Source organism: Clinocottus analis, unplaced genomic scaffold (assembly GCF_023055335.1).
Source record: "Clinocottus analis isolate CAN_PGR_092001 unplaced genomic scaffold, fCliAna1.0.p SCAF_6, whole genome shotgun sequence".
NCBI lineage: Eukaryota > Metazoa > Chordata > Actinopteri > Perciformes > Cottidae > Clinocottus > Clinocottus analis.
The window spans coordinates 19,747,371-19,765,138 of NW_027176218.1; the positions used below are offsets into that span (position 1 = coordinate 19,747,371).

A 17,768-nucleotide genomic window follows, 5' to 3' on the forward strand; every position below is an offset into this window, starting at 1 on the left:
AGCATGACTATTACCAACACGATTGTTTTGCTATTGTGACACTTGCAATATCTCTAAATCTGAAAGTTTTGCCAAATCACACTTTAATCCATGTAGTATATCCATGACTCTGTTTGTTCAACGTTACCACAGTAAAAAGCTACAATATATATTATAATTTGTTGAACATTTATTTTAAATCATTTTAAAAAATCAATGACATCAATGCCATGAGTTTCTTGGACCGAGACTTAGCTCAGTCACTGTTAATGAGAGACCGCAAACCATATGGATTCCTGCTTAAAAATAAACACACACGAACACACACACACACAGACACACACAGTGTGCGTGCAGAGGTTCCCACACATGAAATCTGGCAGAGTGAGTTAAGTAACAGAGCTGACAGCAGCATACATGCAGTTAAAGCTTTGTTACATAACTCTACAACTTGTAGGCTGTTTTACAATGCTGGCTTGGACCGCAAACACACACACACACACACACACACACACGCACACGTACATGCACATGCACCCTCACACTCGCACACTCTTGAGCTGCCCAATAGAATCCGCAGACCAGACTGGTTCAAGGGGTTGAATCAGGACAAAGAAGAAGAAAACCAGACAGATGGGGGAGACGGGCGGACGGAGGTGGAGAGGGATAGACGGACCGACAGATGTACAGATTGATGGATGGATCAGTGAAATGATCAACAGATAATGGAAAGATGGCAGGTTGGATGGATGGATGATTATGATGATTGCTTCGAGAGATACACTCTAATCAAGGGAGGACTGAGATGAAGACAAAATGGATGGAAAAAAAGGATGAGAAAACCACCCAGAGAGGAACGTGTTGGAGAGACACCGTGGCTCTGAGAAGTATCTGAACCCACATACTGTAAATGCAGCAGAGATTGGCCTACTTATGAGTGTTTATCTTGCTCAAGTAGTACACCGTGTCCTTATTAGAACAGCATGCATTTGTCTTTTGTATAAATGTATGAGGCGGAATTTTTTTCTAATACAGAGATTGATGAAACAGCACACTATTAAAAGTAGGATGATACTAAATAGGGCAAAAATGACAATATTATTATTATTGATAATAATAATAATTATAAACAAGCGTCTTGCCCGACCAGATTTTTAATATCTGTTATAAATATGCAATTTTTGATATTTGATAAAGTTATTTTACATTATGTGTCAGACGTAGTCAAACGTCCCTTTGGTATTGTCTCTTCCAAAGGCTTCAGCATGAACTGGGTTTGCACTAGCAGATACACATGCACGTCAACGCTACAGGAGTTTCAGGCTACATTGTGTTGCAGAAGTCAGTCCTTCGTTTTAAAATATGTAAAAATCCCATGCAATTTGCACCTAACAGCGTTTAAAAAACACAGGCATAGTTTGCTTTGCAAGACAGTTGGATGAAGTTAGCACGAGGGCTGGCCTCAATCCATTAATGCAGACAATGATTTCATCATGCATTAACAGCATGTTTTGTGGCATTGTGAGGGGCTTAACCCTGCCGCACACAGGTACTGCACTTATAAAATGGACATTTTCATTTTAAATCCCTACCAGACGGCATAGTTGATGAAAGCAAAGCTATTTGAAACCATTTGTAATGATCTTATCACTGGAGTACTACGAGCCTGAAGTACCTTAAACAGCATTGAAGCAGCCAACCGGCGTCCTTAGAATCGCAACGAATGACAACGCGCCTCCAGACGCATCGTCGTAAGGCGAATACACAAGTTGTATGAAACGGAGCAGACTCCAAAAGTGACGGCGTTACAACTTGTGCCAACTGTTGCTCTCACTGACCGTGGTTACATGCATTCGAATTACTGGCTTAATCAGACTGAAATAGAATTATCCCTTTCATGTAAACACCTTTGTTCGAATAATTGCGCTTCGACCACGATCCGATTAACACCCCTGGATAACTCGATCCAACTAGGTTCATAATTCGGACATCGCGGCGTGTAAACGGTGAATTGGATTAACAACTGGACTTTGCGTCTTTGCGCATGCTCGAGATCCCGCCGCCTTCCTTCCTCCTTCCCTCCCAGGTCATGAGCTGGAAGTCGAAAGAGACGATAAGTTGTCACAGCCGGCAGCGCGAGCCTTGACTGTAGAGAGAACTGTCATTGGTCGACCGATCTCAGTGTTGCAAGATGCACGATATTGCAAATATGACCATTTTTGAGCCTTTGGTACGATACTACGCCATCACCAATCTGGCAACACTGAGCCTTGTCACCTCCACTCGCGACGAATATCCTGTTACGCTCTGAAGAAACTAGTTCGGCATGAAACATCGCCGCATCAATAATCGACTGGTATTTCAGCGACAAACTTTTTTTTGTAGCTTAGCACAACTCGTTCTTTTTCATGAGCTAAAGCTTGCGGAGATGCACGACTGTGGAGCGGGATGAAACGATAACGGGGATAACGCTACCCCCCACTATTCCCCCCTCCTCCCCCACACGACAAAGTGTCCTCTTTTTCCCAAACACAAATCTGGTCACCCTAGCTTAATGTATTGAAGGAGTTGATGTTGTTGGTTCTTGTTGTTGGTGGTGAAGAGGTCAAGCGGAAATGGCTGTATCACAACTAGTTGGAATGAAAACAGCGCCACCTATCGTATCGGATATGACATGCTTTCAGCCAATGATTCGATTCGTTCACTGCCATGTATATTAGGATAATAACAGTTGCCCCGAAAGAGAGCATAGTCCGACTAAAGCAAGATTCAAACTGATACCATCATGGAAACGCACAGACTGAGATTACTAGACAGTTATCTCAGAGTTACAGTTTGGAGTTTACCCCTCCGACAGATGGGCTTGCATTTTGATTGATGGATTTGAAATGTGTTTTAATATTAAGCACGTTTCTGCAAAACATTTTGCAGAAACGTGCGGGGAACATTTTATTTCCAATAAGTCAGCACACTTAGCATGAATAGTGAAGAGATATGATGCTGCTGCGAGACATCTGCTGGTCTGCCCTGCGCGCACACTCTCCAGCGCTCTGTCACAGTGTCCCTGCAGGACAGTGTGTTTGACAATGTCCTGACCAAATGCAGAACAGTTGTGGGCCTTCAAACACAGTCCAGCAAGTGCTGCTGAATTAGAACGGCAACAAATTGAACATGGACAAAAGAAGGAGTCGCTTGTTCCTCTAACAGGAACCCTCTCTGCTGAACAGACTGTTTATGTTGTTCCCTAATAAAAGACAAATGTTTCTTCTGGTACCTGTTCATAAAAAAAAGAAAAAATATTTATATACTGTATATTAACTTGTTGTTGCTCCGAAAGTGTCTGTTATATTGTTCTGATACCATTACTTAAAAAAAAAAAAGCGTGCAATATGCTAGTTTTTCATTCATTATTGAATTTTGCGCATAATGTAATTAATCGCTGTTAATCACAGAAAAATCACGCAAAATATAAGTTAAAGTTTTTCATCTTTGCGCAGCACTAGTTAGCACCCATCCCTCAATCTGGTTGTTGGTTGCTAGCTAGCCATGACCTGTGTCGGCATTGCATCCTGTTTAATATTGGGTAAAGGAGAGCTGTGGGAATCGTATGTGAGCTGATAGTTTTCACCTCCACTCCATCACAAGTTATAGTTCAGAAAACACTGAATTTAATTTGATATCTCCAGCACAATCTTGTCATCCTTTCAAATAAAAATAGATATAGCAACAGACCTGCTCTTAGTCAGGAGGTTGATAGTGCACACAAACCCAGCCCAGTATCCTCTATTCCCCCGAATTTATAACATTTGTTCCTTGTTGTTTCAACCAATCATGAAAATGCCACTGGTTTCATTTTCTTCCACCAGTGCAGTATGGTGGAATTAGCAAACCAGCTAACTAGCCAGCTGTCCATTAGTTAGCTTGCTAGTTTGCTAATTCCACACAACTTTGACAAAAGAAGCATTGATGAAAGATTCTTTTCATTTATTCTCGCTCGCTAGGCTTCATAATCGTTACTACTCAACTGCTCTTTTTAGTTGTTACTGCAAACCTCACCTCAGTGAGTTACCAGAAGTCTTTTTTGGTCTATATGGAAGTTAGCCCGCTATAAGGTCACAATGGTGATGGCACACATAAAAATGGCTGCCTCTCTGACCGTCCAGCTATGGTGATTTGAATGGGAATGTCCCTTCTACTCCTATTTTGTTTATATTTATCTGAATAACATAATGAAAATCCTAGTACTATGCCAAGTGTCATGTGTCTTCTACAAAAAAAAATTGCAGCATCTTGGGACCCATGTTGTCAAATTCCTGAATATTAAATGAATAATTAAAAGCCTTGCACATTATAATATAGCATCCAGGTTTAATGAACCTTCAGGGTCCCTTCAGCAGCAAAAAACCCGCCCGAAGCCCTCACACACTTAGCAGGAATGCGTCTCAGAGTCTGCAACCCTTGTGCACTGTAGACCTTGTAGTTGTGAGCGCAAAATTAAAAAAAAAATGCAAAAAAATGCACAAAAAAAAAAAGCTAAATTAAAAAAATGCTGAATAGCAGACTTTTTTGTTCCCTGCTGTTCAGTGGAGAGAATGCAAGATTTAAGACACTCCTGCATTGGCTTCACTCGGCAGAGCCGTGGGTTTCCACCTGGGTGGACCCCACCTGGCGCTGCCCGCATCCTGCAACAATATCGCGTGGGCAGGTGATGGTCACTCGCCTGCATTCGTGCACATGGGACTGCGACCGAAAGCTGACAGTCTTTCTTTAAAACCTCAGGGCTTTGTCTTGTCCAAAGCAATAAGAGTCAGGAGCCAAGACATCCAAAGATGCTCTGCTGCCTACATACTTTTGGATCACGCTGTGCACTTAAGAGCCAGCTCCATTTCCCACAGCCAGGTCTAAGATCACTGCCAGTCCCACTCTCCCTTCCGACTACACCTGATGCCACGTTTCTCGGAAACACTTCTCTATCTTATCTCTGCTGTTTGGCTTTTGGTTCCTCTCCTACATTTGCCAACATTTCTCCCTCCTCTTCTCTCTTCTCCTCCCACCTCTCGCTTTCCTCCCTCGCTCCGCTAAATTTTCCCGGAGCCGCTCTGTACAGTAGGGTTTCCATGGCAACGCTCACCGACATGCAGCAGGTCAGCGTGTCACGGGGGACTGAGTGTTCCTCGCAGCGATTGGCCGCCCAGCCGGCTCTACCGGGTTCTGATTGGCTGGCTTGGCCTTCCGGGCTAATGGTGTTTACTGAGATGAAGAGCTAAGCTGACTGATTACCAACCACGCACACACACACACACACACACACACACACACACACGCACACAGAAAGAGAGAGAGAGAGAAATGAAAAGAACGCTTCAGTAATCATTTTAGTGAGAAATGAAGTGAGTCACAAAGGGAGAGGCAGAGATTACCACTGTCGCTGTGTACGACGGTGACAACAGCTATAGAGATTACAGCAGCAGTGGTTGTTGTATCTGACGAGCTAATGCACCACACACAGTGTCAAAAGCACAAAAACTCACTCAGCTGTCGCCCTGCTCCATGAAGACTTCGCCACACACCGAAAAACGAAAACAGCATTCTTGTTGGGGCACATCAAATTGCAGATGCTTCAATAAACGACGCTGATGACAGCTCAGCGGCGTCCTGGAACCTCCCCCCTGTCCGCCAGCTGTTGGCAAAACACGCCACTTTATAATTGTCTGACATTAACATATCTTCGTATCAGTGCAGCATTTATTTCAGCTCCGACCACGTTACGTAAACTGACTTAATAAATTCACATCTCATGTGTAAGTACACCCAGCAACTTCATACATTATTACACGCAGAGATACGGTTGGTGGGCCAAATTAAATCAAAAAACCTGCTTCCTTTTGGGTTGTGAAATGGTTGGACGGGATGTTTGGAAGCGTGACGACGGGTGCATGGAAAAGAGGGGATATGTGCCGCCCAGTTGAACGTGTGGGAGGATGCTCTTCAGTTCCACTGTGTATTCTATCATCCTGTAACTAAGACATGTTTCTCTGGACCACTTATCCGCGCATGTGGATGGATTGTTGTTGGAAGAAAAACCTATTTACGCTTAATTCATTACTGTTTCACTGTTATATTCAGACTTCTCATCTTACTGTCTCTGTTTAATCTTACACACAAACTCAGCATGACTCCTGATAGCCATGAGACTGAGGAATCTGCATGTCTCAGTCTGAAAGAACGTGCAATTACATTGTTATCATATCATACCGAGGCCAATCTAAAGACGTCATGGTGGGATGAAGCCATGAAGACGTCATGGTGGGATGAAACCGTGAAGACGTCATGGTGGGATGAAACCATGAACATGTCATGGTGGGATGAAACCGTGAAGACGTCATGGTGGGATGAAACCATGAAGACGTCATGGTGGGATGAAACCGTGAAGACGTCATGGTGGGATGAAACCATGAAGACGTCATGGTGGGATGAAACCATGAAGACGTCATGGTGGGATGAAACCGTGAAGACGTCATGGTGGCCTCGCTGTATTGATAACCTTAAGCTATTAAAGAAGGTAGTGTTGAGCTCATTCTGGGAGCAGTCTAGGATATGCAATTTGTCTATCAGGTTGTACTTCTGACTGCTCCTTCCTTGCAACTTCCTTGTGTTCTGATTGGGAGTATTCAGGACCATTTTCAGTCGACCATCTACAATGATTAGGGTCAGCGACTGAGCCTAATCATTGTATGATCATCGCATCTTCTACAGGTTTATTATCAGCCGTAGCATTTCATTTCAGACATGCACTGATTAGAGACTTTATTGCTGGCTGCCCTGATGACTGTCTCTGTAAAAGACGGCTAACTTTTATATTTTAAAGGGCCTAATCCTGGATTCCTTCCACTAGTGCAGCATGGTGGAATTAGCAAACCAGCTAACTAGCCAGCTGTTCATTAGTTAGATTGCTAATTCCACGCTACTTTGACAAGAGAAGCATTGACGATTAATGAAGTTGGGACATGTTTTTGTTTCAACTGCAGGAAGGCTGCCTTTGCTTTGTCAATTCGAGCTCACACGGCAACATCTTTTCATGCTCGCAAGTTTTCCACCTAACCTCCACCGGCCATTGAACAACACAAACCTCACGGCAGTTTGTGAAATAGTCACAAAATGTCATCTGTTGGTTTCATGTTCATGAAAAAGAATTGTCAATTTTTTCTACTTCTTGTAGCTCAGAACGACTTATTCTTACGGAGGACGGTATGTAATTCAACGAAAGTTAGGTTTAAGAAAACCACCACTGTTGGGCTGACAATAAGTACGTACCGTTGCAACACTTTGAAGCAGTTCTGTGTTTGAGGGACCCCGCCACCTCTGTCCTGGTCCAAGAGTTTTTGGCGCTCTTTGCTCCGTCCCATCTCTGACCGCTGCTTACGGGAGTCACATTGATGCGTTTGATTTGTGTGTCCACCAAGGAGAAGGATTCTAATCTACGTCATTTTTCGTCCTAAGCGAACCAGCAAAAACGGACAATTTGTGTCCATGTACACAAAATCAATAGATTTAATTTCGTGACTATGTCAAGATACATAGTATATCATACTATACTATATCAACCTGCCATGTTACTCGGCTGCATTGTTATTGCACTGGCGTTGTTTGTGTTTACATTAAGGATCTTAGTGTTTCTCCTGTGGTGGTTGAGTCCCGTTTAAGAATGAGTTACTCAATGACCTGTTCTTCTCGTGCATCTGTTGATACGTTTGTGTAGTGACATAAAGGTATCTGCAAAGGACAGGTTGTCCAGCTATGTCCAAAGTATTGTGCTCTGCAAATGTCTTTGATTGTTGTCAATTGCCAGTTAAAATAGAAAATGGGACCGGAGGCGCCCTTGACCCCAGTCCTCACCTCACCTGTGAGTGTTCTTGTTGAAGAATTTCCCCAAGAGTATTCCTATCCATGCCATCAAATACTCCTTAACTACATTGATATAGATCAGAAAGCTGTGTTCCATCAATCTTGATACAGAGTTTTGATTTGGTCAGTACAGGTCTGTCTCTGTGAATTCCTGTGTGCTGCTTCTGTTGTTGAATGCAGCTAAATGCTGACTAATTCCTTTATTCTGTTCAAGATCATCCTGTTAAGCACTTTTCCTGGTATGGGTGAGCAAGCAATGCAGCTGATTCTAAGGGTGATCCCGTCGTAGTTTGCACAGTTGCTGAGGTTGCCCTATACAGCAATCTTTATTGGAAACAGAGGGTAGAACATCTTCACCCTGCTGTTTAAAGAGGGATGTTGGCAGGTTGGCTTGCTGTCTTTCCTGATTTCCACGGAGCCGCCCTAGCTCTAAGTAGATAAAGTATGTCCTTTTCCTAATTGTGTCTCGGTCAAGGATGGTTCAGCTGCGTGGGTGGAGGTTGATGAACGCATTGGCTAGTGCAGGAACAGAAACTGCACAGGACTAACCCTCTGACCACAACATCTGAAAGATTGGTGGTCTCAGAAGGCAAATATCTCATAGATTCAGCCACTCACTTGCTGTTGAGGCCACTGTGGCGTGTTTTTTCTTGACAGCCACCTGATGTGAGAGGCATGCCTGTGTTACGAGAGGTTCATTATTCCGAAACCCAAATACTCCAAAAAACATCTTATTGTCTGAAAGCCCATTTGTCTGACAGCCCGTTATCCTGAAAACAAACTCCCACTGTTCCGAAAGCCCATTGCTCCGCAAACACGGACCTTCTGTGCAACGAACAGTAGCACATGGCTAATTAATAAGCGGAATGACATCATCAGACCCTATTGCCACAATATTTTTTGTCCTACATTGACGAATGTGTGACCCCTTTCTACTCTGCCTTTGATTGGCTTAGCCTAATATTCTTACCCTAAACCTAACTAATCTTGCTTCTAATGCCTAAACGTTACCAACCCAACGAGAGAAGGCAACGAGTAGCCGGTCATGTATTCCTCAGTCGGAAATAAAATCATGCTGGATAATAATTAGCCATGTGCTTCTGTTTGTTGCAGGGAGAGTTTGTATTTGCAGCAATGGCCTTCTGAACAATGAGACAACGGGCAGTTGAACAAATGGTCTTATGGTCCAATGGGACACGTTTCTATTGGTGCTATAGAAAAATGGATTGTTGAAACAATGGGCAGTTCCCCCTTTCGGACTGGTTTCCATCCTGTATCCATGCGGATGATTGATTTGGTGAAGGCAACCCCTTTGTAGTTATTTGAGATATTTGTGCTCACAAATAATACCAAATAACACTATCCAACAAGGTCATCGAAACAGAATCGGTTACGAAATGACGAACAAGAGGGGACATTTTCAAACCGTCATTGCAACGGCACACCACCATGTTATCGCGGGTCTTTTTCATAACATTTTTCAGCAGATAAATAATCCTCAAATGGGAATCTGAAAGACTCAGACAGAAAAAGGGCCTAAGCGAAATCTCTTAAACGGATAATGGTCCCACACAGTGATTTACACAGGGAGAGGTTTAGCTTTGAACTGACTTCACTTGCTTTTAGCGTTTAGTGATTTTCCCACAGTTTGGCTCGTCGGTCTGCTGTGTGTCTGTTTATCCCGCACGTCTGCATGGCTTGTCGTCTGTCAGTTGCCATGTCTACCTGTCTCTAGTTACCATCTGTCTTTCCGTTTACCTTCCTCCCCAGCTGTCACGGTTCCCTCATCATACTGGTTATGTCGACAGATTGGTTTCTTTCTCTTTTTCCTTTCCATCTTAAAAAATACAGCAAGCATCACTTCATAGACAAGCGATACAAAATATAAATCCCCCCGACATTCACATTCAAGGACACACACTCCACATGCGGAGCACCAGACGTTCTTCTGTTCAGTTTGGGGGAAAAAGTCAGAGACAAATCCACCTCCTCAGTATTTGTGCGTCACTTTTTTTTTTTTATTTCCCACACATGCGCTTCAATTGTACAGCGAAGAAATATATTCTGGAGTGTCAATCGCGGTCTGCTTCTTTTTTTGTTGCCATTGCTAATACGTACCTCCTCTACTACCACAACAACCTCACTGCAGGCTTTGGCTTATGTAACGGAGTGGTTTGATGTTCGTAGTGAGGATTAGTGGTGCTGTCTGAAACATGAAAACTCTAAAGATCTATCTTGGAAGTCTGCCCTCCATCCCTGCTGATACAATACTAACTGGACATACTAATGATGGAGTTTGCCCTAGAAGCACTTGGGATGGCATGGTGCTGCAATATCTCTAAAACGTACGGAGGAGGAGGGTCAGAAAAGAGCTTTTCTCACTTTTTTTCAGGCAATAAGGTTAGAGGGTGCATCGTCTGAAATTCATCGTGCTTTTTTTAGTTATTGATTGTGAATTTTTGTATCACCACTCGTCAATAAATTTGAGATATTGGAAGAAGGGTATTGCATTTTTCTTTCTAAGTAAAAGAGCAGGTGCAAAACAAAGCAAACTTTTTTAAATAGTGAAGATTCCGCCTCCTTCCCACACCGATAATTGTCATTCAATCCTGTATTATTATTGGTTTTACAATTTATAATATTGTCGTAATCATACATGTCTTAGCTGTGGTTATGAAACATTGGATGGGAACTGAAGAAGTCAAAATCGCTGCCACTGGCACAAACAATCCGAGATACAAAGTAAACTGACTTGACCTTGTGTTGTCTAATCTTTCGCGCCCTCCCCCATTTCTCTCTCACACACACACACACACACACACACACACACACACACACACACACACACACACACACACACACACACAAAAAGACTCCAACATGCAAGTGCTGACGTGACAAAACAACACATTAATAATTCATAATACAACCAATTTTCATCTCCCTCACAGACACAGTTTTTTTGCTTTTGCTTTCTCTTTTTCTCGCCACTGTGCTTCACAAATCAATATATTGAGGTGTAAAGTAGTAACAGAGGCAACAATGCGGTAATATAAATGTTCATGAGCTCCTTTGTATCGTCTGGAACGAGTGAAGGGATAGAAACCCAGAGACGGATAGTACAGTTCAAACAAACCGAGAGAATTCACAGATTTTGAAAAGCGTCTTCGACTGTTGTATCCTAAGAATGAAATACAGACCCTAGGAGACAGATGGTTTTTAACCTAGAAATAGAGAACAGACGCACGCATTTGTTAAAGAGACAATTATGAATTCAGCCTGGGGGTTTGCCTCGTGATCAAATCGCTGTGCCTCTATGATGTTTCCGCAGCTTTGATCTCTCTGCGTTAACTCTTTCCGTGCGGCTGCCTCGTGCTCGTGGTAGCCTCGGCCCGGGTTACAGGCCCATATGATCCGAGAGTGCTTCCTGTTGGGCCTCCAGGCGGAATCACTGAAATCGTTTTGGCATGCGAGTTGTGAAGCAGACTGTAGGGCCCGGGGTTGAGCCCTTTACATACACAGAGGTCGATTTCTTTTTCAATACAGCTGTGACAGGTTCGGGATGAGGATAAGTTGATCTGCTGTTGCATGTCAACGGTCAACGGTGTGCTAAAATGTACAGGTTTTTTTAAGACTGTTTAGGGGTTAAAATAAGTTCCTCAGTTTTCGTGTAATGCACCGATATCACACGCAAACTGTATATGGGTGAGAGGGACTATCAGCACCGGTCTCTCAGACTGTCTTTCAGCACCACGGACAGCAACAGGCCCACATTGAGACAGCGGCCGAGTGCCCCACTGAATACTTGATTTAGGCATTACTGGTCCAGGGTAGTATATGCTTCCAAGGAATCATGACAAAGTTTTTTTTTTTTTTTTAAACACACTCTTCACTCACTCTTAATATTGTCAGTTTCATAGTCACACCGAGTTGAGACTGACACAGTCTGATACAACAGCCCTGTGTTAAATACGGGGAGTGATGAAGGTTATAATGTTCTGCTTTGCTCGAAACAGTTTAAGAGAGGTGTTCATTCAACTTGACATGATTCTGGTGGATGTAGTTTGCGGTGCCATTGACACGTATTGTGTTATTCCGAGACGTTTCTTTTCTATTGACTGTTGTTGTGGACTTGAGTCACAAATGTGATGACTTCAGACTCAACCTAAAAAACAAAACAAATAATAACGTATCTTATATTAATCCCCTTGGGGAAATTCAAAGACCTAACTTGGAGTTAAACACCAACGACTTTTGATTGAAAAACACTTAAAACCATCTTCCTCGACGCCCAAACATTAAAAGTGAGCAAGTCGGACACAAATCTAACCGGCATGCATTGCGCGCCGATCACCGGCGATCAATTCTGCACAGAACTGGTTCATCACGAACGAGCCTCATGACTTGGTCCCACTTATGCTATTTGCGGTGTTTCGGTTGACCAACACCGAGGTTCTATACAACTTTAGTGTGTAGTTTGATTCAGTACTTCACAAATGAGGCACAGGTAGTTTAAAATAGAGGTGCAGAGTCTCATCCCGACGACATTGTTGTCCAGTTCCTGCCGAACGCTACCACCGGATGAAACAATCGGAACCACATCATCTGCAAAGAGCAGAAAGGCCATTCTGAGGTCCCTTTACCGAACACTCGGCTCCCACCGGCCTGACATCCTGTCCGTGAAGTGTCCAACACATTCAGTGCAGACAGCTGTGGCGGAGTCCAACACCCGCTGAAAACATGTTAATAATATTAATATAACAATATAGCTCATACTCCTGCAGAATCTCCCCATATATTTATTTTAGTTTGCAGTTAAAATTCCAAAAGTAGTTAACTTGAATTTTGGAAATGATTGATTCATTGCCGAAAGTAAGATGAAAAGATTGATATCTCATATTGATAAGGGCGAATAAAGCTACAGCCAGCAGCCTGTTAGCTTAGCATAACATTCACCTTTTAGTATTTGTTTGTCCAGAAATATGACCTGTAGCAGACAGACTTTTTTATTCGACCTCTTTCTGCACGACAGTTTCACAGAAACACAGGTGATGTCTGTCTCTAGATGCTCAGGACTGTCTCTCTTCTTCGTTGCCCTCTGTCTCACTCCCCTGCACTAGCACGCTGGCGGCCATTTAATGAAATGGTAATCTTGTTGCGCTGTTGCATGGGTGTTGTTTCTTTGTGTGTGTGTGTTTGTCTGTGTGTGTCTGTGCGTTCTTTGATCCACCAGTCATATGGTCGTACAGCTGTGTGCTGACATGATTACAAAGGCTTGGCCAGATGTGATGGCCAGCTGTCTATGACAAAGACTTTGCTTTTGCTTGTGTGTGTGTAAGAAGGATAAGAGGCAGCATATTGTCGTAATGACGAGGGCAGGTTCAGAGACAACACCACTTCTCACTCAAGTTTTTTTCTTCTTCCCTCTAATAGCGCCCGTGGATGTGCTTGTTGTGCCCGCGTGAGTGCGTCTGAGAACGTAAGCAAGGATGTGATTGGCTCACGGCGTTGGCTTCATTCAGCGCTTCCCACTTCACTGACACTTGAGCCCACCAGGGAAATGTTTGTGTGTGTTTGCGATAGAGACGGAGAACGTGGTTGCACTCCTTATATGGCCATGTAGTTTGGTTCGGAGCGAGTGCGTTTGCAACAGAATGAATCAGAGTGCTGTTACATCAGAGGTACGGGCAAGCGGGATGGATCACTTGCACTCTTATTGGAACACACACTTCCGTTTCAGTGTGTGTGTGTGTGTGTGTGTGAGAGAGAGCGAGAGAGAGAGAGAGAGAGAGAGAGAGAGAGAGAGAGAGAGAGAGAGAGAGAGAATGACAGAAACACACATACTCAGATGGCCTACTTTTCAGCAACATGGGGATGTAAGGACTGTTATGCAGCAGTGAGTGCGGGTTGTGCAGCGAGACACATTGTGAATGAATGGGAGTGGACTCAATTTATCACTTTGTCAAATTATTTGATAAAAAATACAACTGTAGTCAACATCACAAAGAGGAAGTGGACCACTCTGATACTGCTGATGTTTCTCAAAGCTTTACTCAGGCCAAGAACCATAATCTTTTGTCATTAATAATTATTTCATAATCGTGCATTAAAAAGGTCCTTGGTTCAGGTGCAAATATTTGAACCCCTCCGGACTTTCTGTAAACACACACACACACAAACTATCCACCGAGTACGCACAATATAAAGTAAAGAAATAATAGTAATAATAATTCAAACTTTTGTAGGTACACAAAGACGCAGATCAAGAACAAGACCTCTGAATTGCCACGTTTTAAATAGGTCCAATCACTGCTGAGAAGGCGAGGTCAAAAAAGGGAAGATCATTTAGAGTTCACATCATGCAGTGGAAATGTAGCACAAGTTTGGGTTCCACTCACCCAGTGTATGCAGCACTAATCCTGTTATGTAATAATAATATCAAATAATATGTATATATAGAATTGGTGTTGATCGAGTTTTCTCCCTTTTCTTTAGGAACATTTCAAGGCCAGTGGGTTGGCGGGATGCGGCACGGCTATGGAGTCCGCCAGAGTGTCCCCTACGGCATGGCGGCCGTCATCCGCTCCCCGCTCCGTACCTCCATAAACTCTCTCCGCTCCGGTTCGGAGCACAGCAATGGCACAGCTCTGCTGGACCGGACCGGGGCGGTGGTCCCCGGTCCGCCTCCCGTCCCCGGCACCCTGACCACCAGCGTCTCCATGTGCAGCACAGGCAGCAGCGGCAGCAGCCCCGCCGTGTCTCGCGGAGGTTTTGTGCTGACGGCACACAGCGAGGCCGAGCTGCTGAAGGGGAAGAGGAAAGGTGGCCTGTTCCGGAGGTCCATCCTGTCCGGGCTCAAGCTGAGGAAGTCAGAGTCCCGGAGCTCCCTGGCCTCCCAAAGGTCCAAACAGAGCTCGTTCCGGAGCGAGGCTGGGATGAGCACCGTGTCCTCCGCTGCATCGGATATCAACTCTACTATCAGGTAACAGCAGGAGTAGATGATGTATGATTTTGTCACAATTATCTTTTACTCTAGGATTTTCCAGCAACCCACCCAACTTTTCCTCAAGAATCCCAGAATCCTATTTCACGCAGTGAAAATAAATTCATAAAAAAACAAAACAAGCAACTCTCAAATAATTGGAGAGAAGAGTGTGGCATATCAACTCTGACGTGAGGTAATGGAATAAATGAAAGTGGGGATGAAGGTGGAGAGAGAGGACAAGGAGGGATGACGTGCGATGAGACAAGCCGTCCTTCATGTGAAGGACACCAAGGCAACAACAGGCACCTGTCCTACACAAGTGTAAAATGGATTGGCACGCGATCCAAAGGGGCCAACGGGTCAAAAGGTCGGCTTCATGGTCTGCTGGCCTGACGAAAGATTTACATTGTGATAGCCAGCGATAAACCTGTTGTCTTCGTCTCTCCGCTCCGCTGTTGTCCGCTCAGTTTTCTTTGGACAGACCAGCTCGTAGTCAGACTCAGAGCGAACATGCTGCTGGGTTCTTCGCACACAAAAAAAGCGGCGTCCTTGACTTTAAAGTGTTGAATCAATCACTTACCAGATGATAGACTTGGTGTAGAATTCAAAGTATGCTCGATTGAGGGGCCACCATTTACTTGACAAGAGACAGCAGCTCTTAATCCTCTTTTTTTACTCTTCATTCTACTGCTGTAAACATAAAAAATAAAAAAAAAGCGTCCAAGGGTTCATTTACGAATGCAAGATCAAATACAACATTTTTTATGAAATGTATTGCGATTAATCAATTATTTACTGATGTGTTGGATACTCATTTGAACATATTATAGTGCTAAATCTTCTGCCGGGGCCAGTGAAAACATACGAAAGGAAAGTAGAGATCTAATTAATGGGCAAGAGGAGGCGAGATGAAAACAAGCTTGTGAATCCATGTTGAGCCAAACAGTTCTTATTCCCGTCTAACTTCAGAAGGACTGTGCAGTGGTTCACCATGAAGGAGTGTTAAACTAGGATTGGTGCCATATGAATAGACGGTGAGAAGGGAGTGAAGGGATTTCTGTGAAGCACTGTAACGACTATACTGTCAAGTTCTTGACATGCGCATTCTTCGTTACACAGCTTGAAAAAAAAGAAGAGTTTTCCATTTGGGATTCTGCACTAAAATTAGGAATCGGTCAACATTTTGAGAAATACCCTTATTGTCTTTCTCCTCAAGTGGCGACTGATATCAATCTGTGTGATGAGTATGGACCTAACAGTGATCTCGATGTTTAGGTTGCATCTCTTTTATTTTATGCATACAACCCAGTTAACAGAAATACACATGAAATACACGTCGCCAACTTTAGTTCCATCATGCCTGTAAAGAAATACCCACGCTCACAGACCATACCTGGCAACCCGTGCTGTGGCGGCGTTGCACAGAAGAGCAGATCGTAAAGAATTACGATTGTAAAGAAATAGCATCACACGCAACTCTAGAGTATTTTTACACGTGTATTTGTGTACTAATTAAACAAACAAGATACAAAATATGAGTTTGTTGAACTATAGAGGCGGAGTTAACAGAGTCAGGCTAGCTGCTTCGAGTTTTTATGCTAAGCTCAGCTAACCACTTTCAGATTCCAGCTTTATGTGAATGTACAATCTGGTTCTCATATCTTACCTGTAGGATGTAGCATTATTAACTCACCAGCCAACCCAATGTGACCTTTCACCTTTCCAGTCTCGGAGACGCAGACGCAGAGTTGGCTGTCGCAGACGACGACGTGGACGCCACGGCAACGGAGACCTACTGCGGCGAGTGGAAGAACGACAAGCGGACAGGATTCGGTGTGAGCCGGCGCTCCGATGGGCTCCAGTACGAGGGGGAGTGGCTCAGCAACAAGCGCCATGGCTACGGCTGCACCGCGTTTCCCGATGGCACGAAAGAGGAAGGGAAGTACAAACAGAACATCCTGGTGAGCGGCAAAAGGAAGAACCTGATCCCACTCCGGGCCAGCAAGATCAGAGAGAAGGTAGACCGAGCCGTGGAGGGAGCACAGAAAGCAGCCGACATCTCCCGGCAGAAGGCGGAGATCGCTCTGTCCAGGTATTGGCCTCTCTTGTGTTTGTCATTTCCCTCCATTCCTTTGGTTGAAGTAAAATGTCTAGTTTGTGTGTGTGCTGGCTAGGTTTGGGGCTAATTTATAATCTAAATCAGCCCGTGTCCAAACAAATCTGTAACTCATAATTATCATAAAACCTGAACCGACAATACTGAATCACCTCGCAAAGCCGTATGAGTGGTGATGCCTTCGCTGACTGATAGTGAAATGCAGTTTAACGGTGATGCAAATTTCTTGGGTTGGAAAAGTTTTTGTGTTGTATCAATGTACCACCCGAAGCGAGGGTGACCAGATGAAATTGGGTTACATTTTGGACAAGGGAGTTGGGATGTTCACATTGACATGGCGTGCATGGCCATTGCGTTTAGTGTCAACAAACAGTAGTTTAGCAAGAAATGTTGATGGTGTGGCAGAGAAGTCACAATATATACATATATATATATATATATATATATATATATATATATATATATATATATATATATATATATATGTATATATATATGTATATATATATATGTATATATATATATGTATATATGTATATATATATATATATATATATATATATATATATATATATATATATATATTTTATCGGTAGAGAGATGTGTCAATGAGGTTATTGAGGAGTCATTTCTGTATTTGTGACGGACTTGAGAGCATTTATTGTTTCATAGACACAGGTCACTGGTTACCATGGTCAATGCGGCACCAGCGTGAAGAGCTGACAAGATCTTAAGACGTGTATGTCTCTCTATGTATCTACAATAAGTATATGTGTATGTCTC

General features: G+C 43.5%; 1 protein-coding gene across 1 annotated transcript in view; it reads left to right on the top strand.

Annotated features, from left to right (window-relative positions):
* Nucleotides 1-17,768, top strand: part of jph3b (junctophilin 3b) — a 78,692-nt gene that overhangs the window by 34,965 nt on the left and 25,959 nt on the right. Inside the window, exons 3-4 of the mRNA XM_068603834.1 lie at nucleotides 14,380-14,866; nucleotides 16,596-16,961. Coding sequence (XP_068459935.1) covers nucleotides 14,380-14,866; nucleotides 16,596-16,961 — 853 coding nt within the window. The remainder of the gene's footprint in view (nucleotides 1-14,379; nucleotides 14,867-16,595; nucleotides 16,962-17,768) is intronic.